Source organism: Leuresthes tenuis, unplaced genomic scaffold (assembly GCF_036924035.1).
Source record: "Leuresthes tenuis unplaced genomic scaffold, fLeuTen1.0.hap1 SCAF_2, whole genome shotgun sequence".
NCBI lineage: Eukaryota > Metazoa > Chordata > Actinopteri > Atheriniformes > Atherinopsidae > Leuresthes > Leuresthes tenuis.
In genome coordinates this window covers 42,111,626-42,125,868 of record NW_027325356.1, presented here as the reverse complement: position 1 = coordinate 42,125,868, position 14,243 = coordinate 42,111,626, and the positions used below count along the sequence as shown (strand labels likewise).

Here is a 14,243-nt window from a genome sequence, read left to right as displayed (position 1 = left end):
CAGCCCCCACGGTATAAAAAAAATCATCAGTTCAAAGGCCATCTTTTGAAGATCCTGAGAGTGCTACAGCTTTATCAACAGCTCATTCCTCAGATCACCAAAAGTCACATCAGGATCGAACCACAACTCCCCCTGTAGGCAAAACTACAAGACATGAGTCCCAGATGTTGCAGTACAGGCAGAAAGACTGCTATGCAGAATTTAACGATAAACTCTTAGAAGACTCGTACTGGGTAGAACTTGAGCATTCTACGGTTGATTTGCAGCAAGAAATAAACCAAGCTGAGAAGCAAGATTCGAAAAAACAAAAACATCAAGATGTCAAAATCAGTAAAGATAAAAGTTATGTTCTGAGAGACAGACACTATATTCATCCACCAGATAGATATACTGATCCAGGACAGTATCCAATTTTGATAAAAGGGACTCAGGGACATTTTGTGCCATGGCAGACGCTCAACTTTGCAGAGCTGGTTGCTCGATTGCCTGATGTTCACGAGGGTGCAAACAAGTGGATAAGAGCTTTTGAAGAAGAAACTGTGGGCAAACTGTTAGCTGTGTGAGACATTAAAGAAGTGTGGGTGTTTTGGAGCCTCTTCCATGGAGGACACTTTGAGACACGATAAGAATGATTGGATGTTGAGCCACCAAGCAAATTAAACTGAAATGAATGCAAATCGAGCTGCATTGTGGGAAGCACTGCGTACTGAGTATCCTGCAAGAGTGGACCCGTAAGCATTAAAGGGTGAGCCACTGTTAGATACAGAGAGTCCAGCTGCATATGTTGCACATCAAATGAGAAAATGGAAACAAGAAACGCAGGAAGAAATTGAAACATTGAAAAGTTAAAGACATTGTTCAGAGACACCATTCTAGAGGCTCTGCCCGACCCAGTTCGGAGGAGGCTGGAGGATGTGGTTGGATTGAGATCAGTGCCACATGGGGTATTCCGGGATTATGTGGTGCATGCAGTTGAAAAATATAGACAACTAAAACTGAAGGAGCAGGATAAAAACATCCAAAGAAAACTTGCACAGTTGCAGTTGGGAGAACTGCAAGGGAAACAAAAGGTAAAAGGTCAGGCCCTGCTGATGCTGGGGGCCACTGAACAGATACTTCTACCCTCAACTGCAATGAACATCACACCTTACACACCAGCTGTTATAACACAACCACCATGTCCACTTCAAACACCACTTTCAATACAAACACCACAATACACATAACGTTCAGGGGGACAAGTCCAGTATCGACCCCATCGAGGGTTCAGAAGAAGCACACTTGGAGGTCGAAGTTCCATGGGAGCGGGTTGGGCTCGTGGTGAGCTTGGACACTTTGCTGACAGATGTCCCAGAGCACAAGGAAACCCAAATATTCAGCCTGATCGTGGCCAATCCCTGCGAGGTGGAGCAAGGGACCCAGCAGATCCATGGGTGAGTCCAAATTTTGGTTATTAGGGGTGCCCACAGAATCCTAAAGAGGATGGTCAGTGTTACGGCCTCATAAAATTTAAATAGACTCACACGTAGGCTCAATGAGACCATAACATATAAAGACGCCACACAATGTTTGCAAAAAGAAAAGATTCATTAAAAAGTTGCCAATGAAAAGGAAAAAAAAAGTTAATGGTTAACCCATAGAATTATCAACCAAAGAGATGGAGACCCCGGCCAAAAGGAACAAAAAGGGGAAACACAAGGCCAGCCACGCAGTGATCAGTGAATGAGGTGCAGCTGTGAACAATGAGACAGGTGACGTGAGTGAACCTAACGTGACAGGTGAGAAACGTGACAAGAACATAACCTGAAAACATGAGAATAAACTGTGACAGGGCCCCCCCCAAGGATGGCTCCCAGACATCCAACGAGGGTGGGAGGGAGGGGTTCTGAAGGGCCTAAAACCGGGTCCCGTCTGGCGGACGGCCAGACTTCCGGGAACCTGATTCCCCGCGCCGGAGGCCGTCTGGCAGACGGCCAGATCTCCGGCGACCCGGCCGCCCCTTCAGGGCAGCGAGGCGAGGTGGGGTCCGCCGTGAGGCAACCCGGGTCCCCACCGGGTGCAATAGGGAGATCATTATCAGTATTATCAATACAGTCATTCCCATCTTAACTGTCAGCGCTCCCCAAGTTCCCAAAACAATAACACATTGTTTAAGGTTAGAATGAACCCTGTCTAGATAATGATGAAGATGCAGTAGCGTCCTCAGACAGCAGGCACCGAATAGAGATTGGGTTTGGGCCACGTACACACTGAATGATATAGGAAGGTATAAAAGGATGTCACAAACTGAGGTAATTGGGGAATTTCCGTGCATGCTGAAATGTACATGTTTCTGTGACGGTCTGTTCAATAAATTCCCCATAAGAGGCTGACCACGACGAGTCTGACTATTCTTTTCTTCACAACAACGGCTGATATTTAATGGGTTTAAATGCTGGAAATATGCACATTTGATAATTGATCATTTGCAGGGAATAAATTAATCACCTCGTTGATTTAAAGCAATTGACGTATTTGTATTGTTTGCTTTCTCTCTCGCTTTAACATGCATAACGTCATTATCGTAGTCTGCACAAACTTGTCATCATGCGTGTATTCTGCTTGCTGCACTGTCCATAACTATTTGATAGGAGTTCATGTGTAGTCTAGGCTATTTCCTAGTTTTTCTTTATTTAGTGGGCTCGTTTGTGGGATGTTGCGGAAGAGTTTCGCTGAGACCCCCTGCACTCAAACAAACAATTACCGTACTGAGCGCTTCTAAAGTCGTGCACGATAATCGTATTCCATAACAGGGGTGATTTATTCTTAGTATGAGTAGGCCTCAGCGGCATTGTGAATTACTTTTAAGGAAAAACTCCCACGTAAAATGTTTTAGCGTGAGTTAGGGGCACTCCTAGCGGTAAGATAAAAAGCTTATTTATAAAATATATAAAAAGCTAAATACGGCCACTGGATGACTCAGAAATTTCTGCTTCTAAGTTCAGACAAAACTGAAGTAAGTAAGTAATTAAAATGTGTCTATATAGCACCTTTGTCAGCCAGCAGTCACAAAGTGCTTCACAGGAAGGGCATCAGTGACTACAATACGGACATAAAATACATTACAGCAACATGCAGTCAATGTCAGTCTTAGCAGCCCGGGGACCGTTGGGCTACAATGCTTGCTTAAAAAAAGAATGTCTTCAATTGTTTGTTTTTTTTACAGGGAGTAATGGGGGCTCTTCTGTCAATGCGCGTCAGGATCCTCGCAGCAGAGTTTTGTACAAGCTGTAAACGACTCAAATCCTTCTTGCTTAGACAGGTGAACAGACTGTTACAGAGTCTAGAAGTGATGAAATAAATGCATGTATCAGCATCTCAAGATTATTTTTAGAGACGATAGTTCTTAGTTTGGAGATGTTATGCAGTTGGAAAAAGCAGGTCTTTAGTAACTGTTTTGTGTGATGTTTTGGTGATGTGATGTCAAAAATTTCTCAGGCTAGTTTTGGATGTCTGACTGAGGCAACCTAAGTGCTGCTTGATGCCAGGAATATATATATGGGGCAATGATGAGGGTCTCAGTTTTGTTTGAGTTTAACGGCAGACAGTTATCACTCAACCATTGTTTTATTTTTGATAAACAGTTGGTCAGGGAGCTCAATTTATGGGTCTCAGATGTCTTAAAAGAACAAGATAATTGGATGTCGTCCGCAAACAGATGATAAGAGATGTCAGCAAACTGTTGTATAATCCTACAGAAAAACTTTAATTGGTCCCAGGACAGAACCTTGAACCCATATAGGAGACCTGCAGGGTCGCATGTTAAGTTGTTCACTGAGACGCTAAAGCTCCTGCCGGTGAAATAGGAGGCGAACTACTTTAACACTAAACCAGTCATCCTAACCACATCCCTCAGTCCGTTTATCAGGAAGAGGTGGTCAACTGTATCAAAGGCAGAGGAGAGGTCCAATAGGACTACCAAAGTACATCTCCCTGAGTCGGCTGACATCAAAATGTCACTGGACATTTTGAGTAGGGCTGTTACGGTGGAGTGGTGTTTCCGGAAGTCTGACTGGAAAGTCTCATAAATGTTATGGGCCTCTAAGAAAGATGTAAGTTGTTTGGACACCACCTTTTCTAATATCTTGGCCAGGAATGGAAGCTTAGATATAGGCCTAAAGTTCTGTAAGTCTAATGGGTCAAGGGAAGGTTTTTTTTAGTTCTACAATAGCATGTTTAAAAGAGCTGGGGAATACGCCAGAAGACAGGGACAGGTTAAACATTTTGGTAACCCATGGTCCAATGATTTCAAAGACATTCTGGAAAAGCCTGGTAGGGAGGACATCAAATGAGCTAGAGGATGGTTTCATTTTGGACATCAAAGCTGAGATACAATCTAGTGGTACAGGTTTGATTGAAGACCAGGTGTGGGAGGGAGGCTCAACATGGACTAAGTTGCAGCAAGAACATTGGGGAATTCTGTCCTTTATATCCCTGATCTTTTCAATAAAAAAAGTGTAAAAACCCATTGCATCCAGCTTTGCAAATCATAGGGGCAGCCAGGACAGCAGGAGACACAATATAATTGATTACTTAGAGAAGACATCAACTCCCTCAGATATAGTCTGTCAACCTCGAAGTTGGTACATTTCCACAGGCGCTCAGTTTTGCGACTGAGATTCAAAATGCTCTCATTAGGCGCATTCCCACTGTAGGAACCTTTTGCAGTTCCTATAACCTTTTCAGGAATAGGGACGTTTTTTCGCGCATTCGGACATACAGGAACTCGGGACCATGGCCCTCAGTTCCTATAACCATTTCAGCTCCTTCTCCGAGGCAGGGTCTTTTCTGGGTTCCATAGGAACACATATGACGTAGGGGTTTGGTGGCTGGTAGCTCCGCCCCTTGTCTGAAATTTTTACTCATACAACACGGACGCAACCGCCGCATGTTTAATAACTTAAACTTACACGTTGTCTCCTTTGTCTGTGGCGCTCTGCTCTCCTTCTTTCCCTCATGAAACGAAGACGTATCGCCCGTTGCTCGATTTTTCGTCTCCTGACTCTCGCTGTGTGCTCTTCCAGCCTCGATCTTAGACGCCTGATGTGATCATCCATGATTAATATCACCGCCATGGAGACCATGAACACGGTGGCCTCTTCGCTCTCCATATTAGCTTCTCGGTGGTATTGTTTTATTCTATCCTTACTTTTCGCGGGTTTTATTTTGTTGTTGAGCGTGGCGCTCAAGTAACACGTCTGTGTTGTAGACAGTTGAGTCATATCAGTCCCGACCAAGGTCCCCGACTCATGTGCATATGCAAAATGAAACAGTTCCCCTGGGGAAAGGAAGTTCTTATAACGAAATTCGAGGTGGACAGATCTTAGAACGTCTCTGTCCGAATGCGGCTATTGAGCCTGGAATGGGGCTTTTTCTGAGACACTCTTGCCCTTGAGAGGTGCCACCTGGTCTAAAATAGCTGTGTAATGAACATCATAATAGTGCATAAAACTGTCAACATCAGAGCATTAATTTAAAAGACTTGTATTGAGAATGGCACAGAATCTCTCAGTAGCACTCTCAGTAATAATATGTCTTTGTGGACTTAGGTTTAGGGGATGGGGCTTAATGTGGACGATGAGCTAAAAAAGCACACAGTAATGGTTGCTCATGTGAACATCCTCAATACGGACATTAGCAACATGCAGGCCAAGTGAAAATACAAGGTCCAAAGCTTGGAAGACCTGAGGAGACTGCATAGGGGGCACGTCTCCACAGGTGTACACCGTATACCCACTAGAAAAGGTCAATGATTTATGATTCCAGTGGTGTAGTCTACATTAGCACTTTACAAATTGTTTCTGAACTGTCCATGCCATGTTTAAGTGTATGCTGGACGGACCCTTGGCCGGGCATCTCCCTCTCTTCCTCGAGGCTCTTGCCCTGCTTTTCTCCCCCTCCCCTCAGAGAGAGCCCGGTGGTCTCCTCTGCGCCCAGCCTTTGAAACATGGACCACACGTTGAATGTCTTTATGTGCGTTGAAAAAAGTCTCAATTAAAATTAGTAGGAGAGTAAGCAGTTGTGTTTGGTGTTATTTTGTCAAATTTTAAGGAGACAGAACAGCTCGGAAAAGAAACTGCTTATGAGCTAACGTCCGGAGATTTCACTCAGCAGTACATGAGTGCGCATGTGCGTCCACTTACGAAACGCAGTGGTTCCTATGGGGATTTCTTTCAAGGAAATTCCCCGCACAATGGTAAAAATCAGAAGATTAATTATAAAGCGATGAAGCGAAAACAATAGCAAACAACCCTTTTTCAGTGTTTTCCAAAGCATGCTACTGCACCCACAGCTGCTTCGGGTGGCGCTGCTTATGAGATTGAAGAAAGAACACAAACAGCCAGATGATGATCAAGCTGAGGCTGTTGTAAAGGAGAAGGAGACTGACGCTACTATAATGCCATGAAATCAGCATAGCAGGGGATTGTTGGTATATTTAAATCTAGCGTCCCTCGGTACATAAACCTGTATTATCAGCTGGTTTCTTTATGCTTTATTTGTGAACAACCAGGCTACTGTGGGCCGTAGCCAACACCAAAACAAGCAAAAGCAATTCTGTTCTCGTCAGTAGCTGACCAACTTTTCACTCATTAACATAACTCAATGTTTATATCTCCTTGTTTCAGATGATGAGACAGATGAGAGTTCCTGGCCAGCCTTGTGGAGTGAAAGTCAGGCTTGGGAATTTAAAACCAGGCATCCCTGGTTAGAGTGGAGGGACAGAAAGTTAGGTAAATGTCAGCACATGCAAAGAGGATCTAAACAACTGATATTCATAATGTCATAATGAGAGTTATTTCATGACCATGTTAAAAGTGCATTACTTTAAAAATATTTACATTATATTACTATAAGGTAATGCCAGTTATGAGTAGTTGTCAGATGTCAGTTAGCTGTTGCAAGAGTAGAATAGAGGGTATGCACGTGACGTCACGGTACTCGGAAGTCAGTGGGGTTATACCCACTGAGTGGCAAAAAGAGCTGCCAAATTATTGAATACACAATTATATTAGATATTGAACATGGGGAAGAGCTGCTGTGCAATTGACTGTACAAACAGGGGTACAAAGGGGTCAGAGCAGAGTTTCTACTGGCTACCTAAAGCAATAGAAAAGAGACGGCTGGAATCCAGGTACCAAAACCTGGATTTGTGGTTCGGCAGTGTCAGTGTCAGTTTGGCAGACTCAATTACGAATAAATAATGCCTGACAGTAGCTAACTAAAAAAATAGAAATATATATAACTTATATACAAACCTGTCCACAGACAACCAGAATATTGATATCCAATATACATCCACCGTCAACCTGAACCTTATTTCTAGCTGTATATAAGTTCATTTACTCATTTATAAAATTTTAGTGTCACTCGGAGTCGTTCGGACCAATTTAGATCATTCAAGAGCTGCTATCCGCAAATATCATAACAGGAGTGAACGGGGCAAGAACAATGCAGCCTCTAAATAAGGCACAAAACTCCTTAATTTCACCAATACTTTAATACAAATCGCCAGTACTACTGCTAGTTTTGTGCAACATGGCAGACTATTTATCAGATTTTGAGGATGTGGACGACTTTGAATACAATGGACGTCCTTATCCAGAGTTAGGTTACGGATGAGGTGCTCCTGGAAAGGAGAAGCAGAGGAACAGCTGGCCAGAGAACAGCTGGCCAGAGAACAACAGACCACTGCACGTCCGTGAATCGATCGGTGTTCTTGTGGACAATGTTTACCTATGCCAACAGAGGAGGAATGCCTTTATTGCTCCGAGTGGGATTTGAGGCCAGGAGATACACGTCTGGATGTCTCCAAAAATGACAGTTTCACAATGGCAGATGATTTTGCTGCTTTGATAAATCAGGCTGTGGTAGATGTTTTTTTCTGTGTCCCTAAAATAAATTGGAAGACCCAGCGAAAGCCTGCAGGACCGAACGGGCAACTTTCAATTGAGTAAGTTGCCTACACACGTATATATTGCTGCATTGGCCTTGCCCCGTTAACTCCCGTTATGATATACGCAGCTCTGGAATGATCTAAATATCGTCTGAACGACACCAAAATGTTATCAATTAGTAAATGAGTAAGCTATATATATATATACAGCTGGAAATAAGGTCCAGGTTTAAAAAAACAGAACTTTCCCTTTAAAAAAAAAAATGACCAAGCGTCAAGGCTTTTGTATACCTTTATCTTTGTATCTTTACCTGGCCTTGAAATCAGCTACGTATAAATATTCGGATACCCGATTTCTGGCCATGTCAGTGTTTGTGGACCAGATGGTTTTGGGGAGCTGGTCTGGATCACTACTGAGTCCAACTGACCTCAATTGGTTTTGATGATCCATTTTTATTCATTTTCGCTGTGTCCGCTGCTATCCTTCGCCATGTTGTGGGCGGTTTGTTTTGCCACTCAGTCCGAGTGAGGGGTGCATGTCGGGGGGCAGAAGTGACGTAAATGCATACCCTCTATATAGGCACATCTCAAAAAATTTTGAATATCATGAAAAAGTTAATTTCTTTCAGCCTACTGAACCAGACAGAGAGACCACTTAAAGGCTAAGAAAAACTTTGCAGGTGTTTTTGCAGTGAACTAAACGATTACAGTGTGACACCCTTACTCTATTATATTATATTAGTATTGAAGTGAGGTTTTCTCAGTACATGAATGAAAAAATTTGAATCCGAATCCCATTCACTAATGCCCAGTTTACAGTATACATCTTGAGAGCATTCTTAAAGATTATGGTTATGTTATCAACATGTTAGAAGGCAGCATCAGACACAAAGTGGTGATGGTGCTTATGAGGTGTTGGATGGGTGGGTCGGGTGAGTATAGACAGTATACCCACTACAAAAAAACACCACTGGGGCAGACACACAAATAATTTGTTTGTAGCTATCCCAATCATTGAAGCAGTCTACATAAGTTGCAATAATAAAACCAATAAGCCTGGATATGAACAGTTGAGTTATGGCAGAGCTGTACTCAGGCGCCATCTTGGAAATGGGGAGTGAAGTTATTGTCTTTGAACCTGAGCGCTTCAGGGAGAAACTGTCTAGTCATATAGTTACTCTAGATGGTATTTCCTTGGCTTCTAGTTCTTTTTTGACCAGAATTTATCATTTAACGCACATATAAAACTGGTTTCTAGGACTGCCTTCTTTCACCTTCGTAATATTGCTAAAATCAGGAACATCCTGTCTCAGGGTGATGCAGAGAAACTAGTTCATGCATTTGTTACTTCAGGATTGGACTACTGTAATTCCTTATTATTGGGCTGTCCCACATATTCTCTGAAAAGCCTCCAGCTGATCCAAAATGCTGCAGCCAGAGTTCTGATGAGAACTAACAGCACATATAAAGTTCTTAAAGGGGAACCCCGGTATTTTTAAACCTAGACCTTATTTCTGGCATGAAATACATTGATCTACTCACTGAGAACAGTTTGGCGAAAGTCGGCGTCCTTTCAGATATTCAGATAAGTTGTGATCCCTATAACAGAGTAAACGGGGCTTAGACGATGCAGCCTCTAAATAAGGCATTATCTGTCTTTATTTCACTAATACTTTAAGAAGAATGAATGAATGAACACGTACTATTGCTCTGTTCGCACATAGCTACTGTTATGTGGCTACTTGCAGCTATAGGAGAGCTAACAGAGGGATTTCTACACACACCTCTACTGGGACCACTTCATCGACACGCATGACTGCAGCACAGCTCATTCACTCAGTCGAGGTGGTGTTCAGCAAACAACATGGGCTACATAGATACCGTCAACACTGTGTATGGTGGTGATGGGGCTCTGCTGACCTCAACTAGGGACGCTGTGAGTCGGTGGAATACCTCCTAAATCCTACCGACACTCCTTCAGAGGAAGCAGAGTCAGAGAGCTCGGAGATAAGGGCCTCTCATCATTTCTGAGGTTGCCGAGGTGGTGAAAAAGCTCCTCGGTGGCAAGGCCCCCAGGATGATGGATGGATGATGTGTATATATATATATATATATATATGTGTGTGTGTGTACATTAGAATATATATACAATCAGAAACACTCTAAAATACAAGTTGATGGTTTAGAAAGGGCTATTGTTGTTCACTCAGAGATATCGATCAGACAGAAACAGTCTAAATACAAATCAGATTCTAATGATATTTCTAAAGCCACTATACTTGATGATACATTGTTAAATCTTATATGGTTGGAGTCTTATTTATCAACATCTGTCACAATGACTTTGTAAAATTACATATTTATATCGTGAGAGCACCATATCACATAAGTTAATGTAAAGAAATGATAATAAAGTGTGCAGTCACTACCAATAACTACTGCCGTGTATCTTTGTGGATGTTTGTTTATCTCACCGATATTGACAGGGGTGGGAATTGCAGAGTTGTACATAGGGATGTGGCCGGTTCTCAGGTTGACAGTAGCCATCACTGACCACCTCCATGGTTTTATTGACTATCCTCATACAGGAAACCACTGTCCTCCTTTCACCTGCATGTACACAAATACAAACATTTGCACACATTTCTAAGCGCGACACATCTTCTGAAACATTATGGGAGGCAGAAAAGATGAGAAATAATAAGATAATTAACCTTTAACAAGGTACGTCTAATCATTATATTTGTATGCAGTAGCCAAGCTAGCACCAATGTTCATGCACCAATATAGATTGATCAGCATCTAAATTAAGTTGCTTCGATATGAGAGGAGCTATCTTCACCTTGTGTCTTATGCAGTGTTCCTGGTATTGGCTAATACCTACCAAAATGGTCTGAAGCACTGCCATGGTCACCTAAGCTTCACTTGTGCACGTGGAGAGCAAAGGCTGCTGTTGTTCAAACAGCTGAAATCCTTAATGCTGGCTGGAACTCAAAAGTGTAAAACCACATATTGCAGCTTGCTGTACATATTGCAGCTTTCTCTTCCGGCTCTCAACGAAGGCGGTCGCATTTCTCTTCTCTCCTGTATCTTTCCCTGTCCCTTATCTTCCCTGCTTCTCTTCTTCGTCTTGTCCTGTCCTGTTTCAAACTTTTGGTGTCTCTCTCCACATTGCTCTCAAGACTAAAATCATGGAATTGGTCAACTGGTCTCTCAATGCAATTCACAGAATCTCCTGGGTGAAGATGAGGGCCGTGTGCCTTGCGATCCTTTCCATTGAGGACATTGAGGATCTTTACATTTTCGGAACCATGATAGCGGGCTATCTGCTGATTGGATTAGGCATTGCCCTGGAGTATCGCAAAATTCGGAGTCGGAGACAGCGGTTAAAGGCCCCAAGTTGCCCGACATGATTGTAGCAGTAGGCAGAGCTGTTGGCGCTCAGACTGTGGTCATTAACCGCAACATGGAAAACATCTTGGAGAAGCTGGTGGCTTTGCAAAGGCGTATGGATAGTTTTTGTGACCAGAATGGACAAACAGAGTAAGTCGTGTCCATTGAAATACAACTACTAGCCCTAACCCAACAATCCTAATCTAATCTGCATTCCTGCTCTCCTGGCACTGGTCTTGGCCAAGGCCGCAGCTGAAACAACTCTCCCTGAGATTGCTGCTGCTAGACGCTCTGAACTACTCCCCCCCTTCCTGTCTTCACTGACAACTGTTGACTCTGACTGGGACCCAATCGAGGACTTCTCCATGGCAACCTGCTGTGGTATCACAATGACATCCTGTGAACTGAGACACTGGTTGAGAGCCAGACATAGCAATTCTCAAAGCTTACCCCCATCCCACGCCTTCAAGTTGTTTTAGCATTTTTATGTGTGAAGCGAGCAAATGTTTGCTTATGTTTCAAGTTTGCTGTTCTTGATGTTGCTGAGGTTTTTTTCCGGCCCCACATTGTTCTCCTTTAAGGAACATAGTCTGGACACTGTTTTTTTTCCCCTCCCGTCTCTCTTGTTTTCCTCTCCTTTCTCCCCACTCTTTGCAACTCTTCAAAGTTGGCACATGCGTTTGCAAGCTGCCGGGCTAATTTTGTTGTACTCATGTATAATGACAATAAAGAAGATTTCATTTAATTTTCGTTATCCACTGGCAAAATCTTGTTCATTATGTGTATTTCTGGTCATATTAACATATAGGTAAATAAGAATAAACAAGTATATACGTATATATTTATGGGGCTGCACGGTGGTGTCGTGGTTAGCACAATCCCCTTACAGCAAGAGGGCTCCAGGTTCAATTCCCAGCTGGGGCTGGGGGAGTTTGCATGCCCCCCCGTGCATGTGTGTGTTCTCTCCAGGTACTCCAGCTTCCTCCCACCGTCAAAAAAACAATTTGTTGCTGAGGCTCTAAACTAGTCCAATAGTTGAAATCGTCCGATAGTGTGTGGTTGTTTGTCTCTGCATGGCCCTGTGATGGACTGGTGACCTGTCCACAGTGTACCAATGACCGCTGGGATAGGCTCCAGCCCCCCCGCAACCCGACCAACGGATTAAGCAGGTATAGAAAATGGATGGATGGATTGATGTTTACTTGAGAGAGATGGCATAAGAATGCACAATTGGAAAAAGGCAAGCCAATACAGGTAGTGTGATACACTGGGCAATGTTCAGATGCTAATCATGTGGATGTAAGTTTGTCACATAGCATTTACCTAAACAATGTTTCCTTTCACATAAACCCCACACGGGACTAACAGGTATATCTTCTTCTTCAACCTGCCAGACTGCAAAGGTTTTTCAGGAATAGTTTGAAAAATGTGAAAAATATTCTGGGTAGACATTTCACTTGTCAAAACCAAAAGGACATAACAACAACTTTGTGAGGGTGTGTTCAGGTACCAGGACAGGTATATGTGCCTGGGCTGCCAGAACTGAGAAGAAGCTGAAGACAAGAAGTTGAACACAAGCTGACAATATTTGAGGCTTTAATTAATAAAACTGAGGCATGAAAAACAACAGAATCCACCAGGGAAAGCACTCCCTACGTTAAAAAACATCAAAACTCTTGCTTTTATGGCCACTGCTCAGTAAGGTGGACAAACAGACAAATTGCTGGAAAAGAGTAAAATATTCTGAAGCACAGTTTCTTCTGCTTCACTGCTATATTATATTTCATCATCTCTGAGTTGCTTTTATTTAGTTGGTTAAGAGTCAATCCTGTGTATCCGTGTGTCCTATGTAACATTGACTGACAGCTTTTTGGACATCAACAACATCATGTTGCTTGTAAATTTTTCCGGTTATACTTTTTTATTCAGTGCATTCTATAATAGAATAGAAAACACTTTTTTCACCCTCCGTGGGAGAAATTCAAATTGTCATGTAGCTCAAATAAAATATTTGCAATGATTGTATATTAGAACAATAATAAACAAATAAATTTGAGAAAAATATGTCAGCAGTCACTGTTAAAAAGTTTTAAGGCTGTGGGGACAAAGGACCTCCTGAAACTCTCAGTCCTGCAGCGCAGTGAGATGAGCCAGAAAGTAATAAAAACAAAAAAATAAAAATTTCCTTTCTCACTGCAGCTGCTCCTCTGTCCTGCCAGGATGCTGTGGAGAGGATGTTTATTATTCTCTAACACAGAATACAGTTTCCTCCTCATCCGCTGCTCCACCACAGCACTGAGAGGGTCCAGCCTTCTGCCTACAACAGAACTGGCCTTTTTCACCAGTTTGTTCAGGCGCCTACAGTTTTTGTCTGTTGTGCAACTCCCCCAGCAGACAGCAGCATAGAACAGTGCTCTCTCAATGATAGTGTGATAAAACATGCACATCATGTCACTGCAGACATTGAATGACCTGAGCTGTCTCACGAAGAACAGACGGCTCTGGCCCCTTCTGTACACTGCTTCTATGTTGGCAGACCACTCCAGTTTATTATCCAGCACCACCCCCAGGTATTTGCAGGTCTGAACAATCTCCCCTCCATCAATGCAGACTGACTGGTATGGAGTTTTAGATCTCCTGGAGTCCACCACCAGCTCTTTGGTCTTGGTAATGTTCAGGAGAAAACAGTTATTTTTGGTCCAGCCACAGAAAGGACTCCACAAGGTCCCTGTACTCCTTCTCCAGTCCACCGCGCACACATGCCACAACAGCCGTATCATCAGAATACTTCTGCATGTGGCAGGACTGATGTGTACAGGGTGAAAAGAAAAGGAGCCAAAACAGTACCCTGTGGATCCCCAATGCTGCATTCTAGTGTTCCAGAAACACATCTCCCCATTCTGACATACTGTGGTCT

The 14,243-nt window shown here is 43.0% G+C and overlaps 1 protein-coding gene across 1 annotated transcript in view; it reads right to left on the bottom strand.

The window, feature by feature from the left end:
• The window catches only part of adamts17 (ADAM metallopeptidase with thrombospondin type 1 motif, 17), a 174,604-nt gene that overhangs the window by 19,602 nt on the left and 140,759 nt on the right, over positions 1-14,243 (bottom strand). Inside the window, exon 19 of the mRNA XM_072381119.1 lies at positions 10,408-10,543. Coding sequence (XP_072237220.1) covers positions 10,408-10,543 — 136 coding nt within the window. The remainder of the gene's footprint in view (positions 1-10,407; positions 10,544-14,243) is intronic.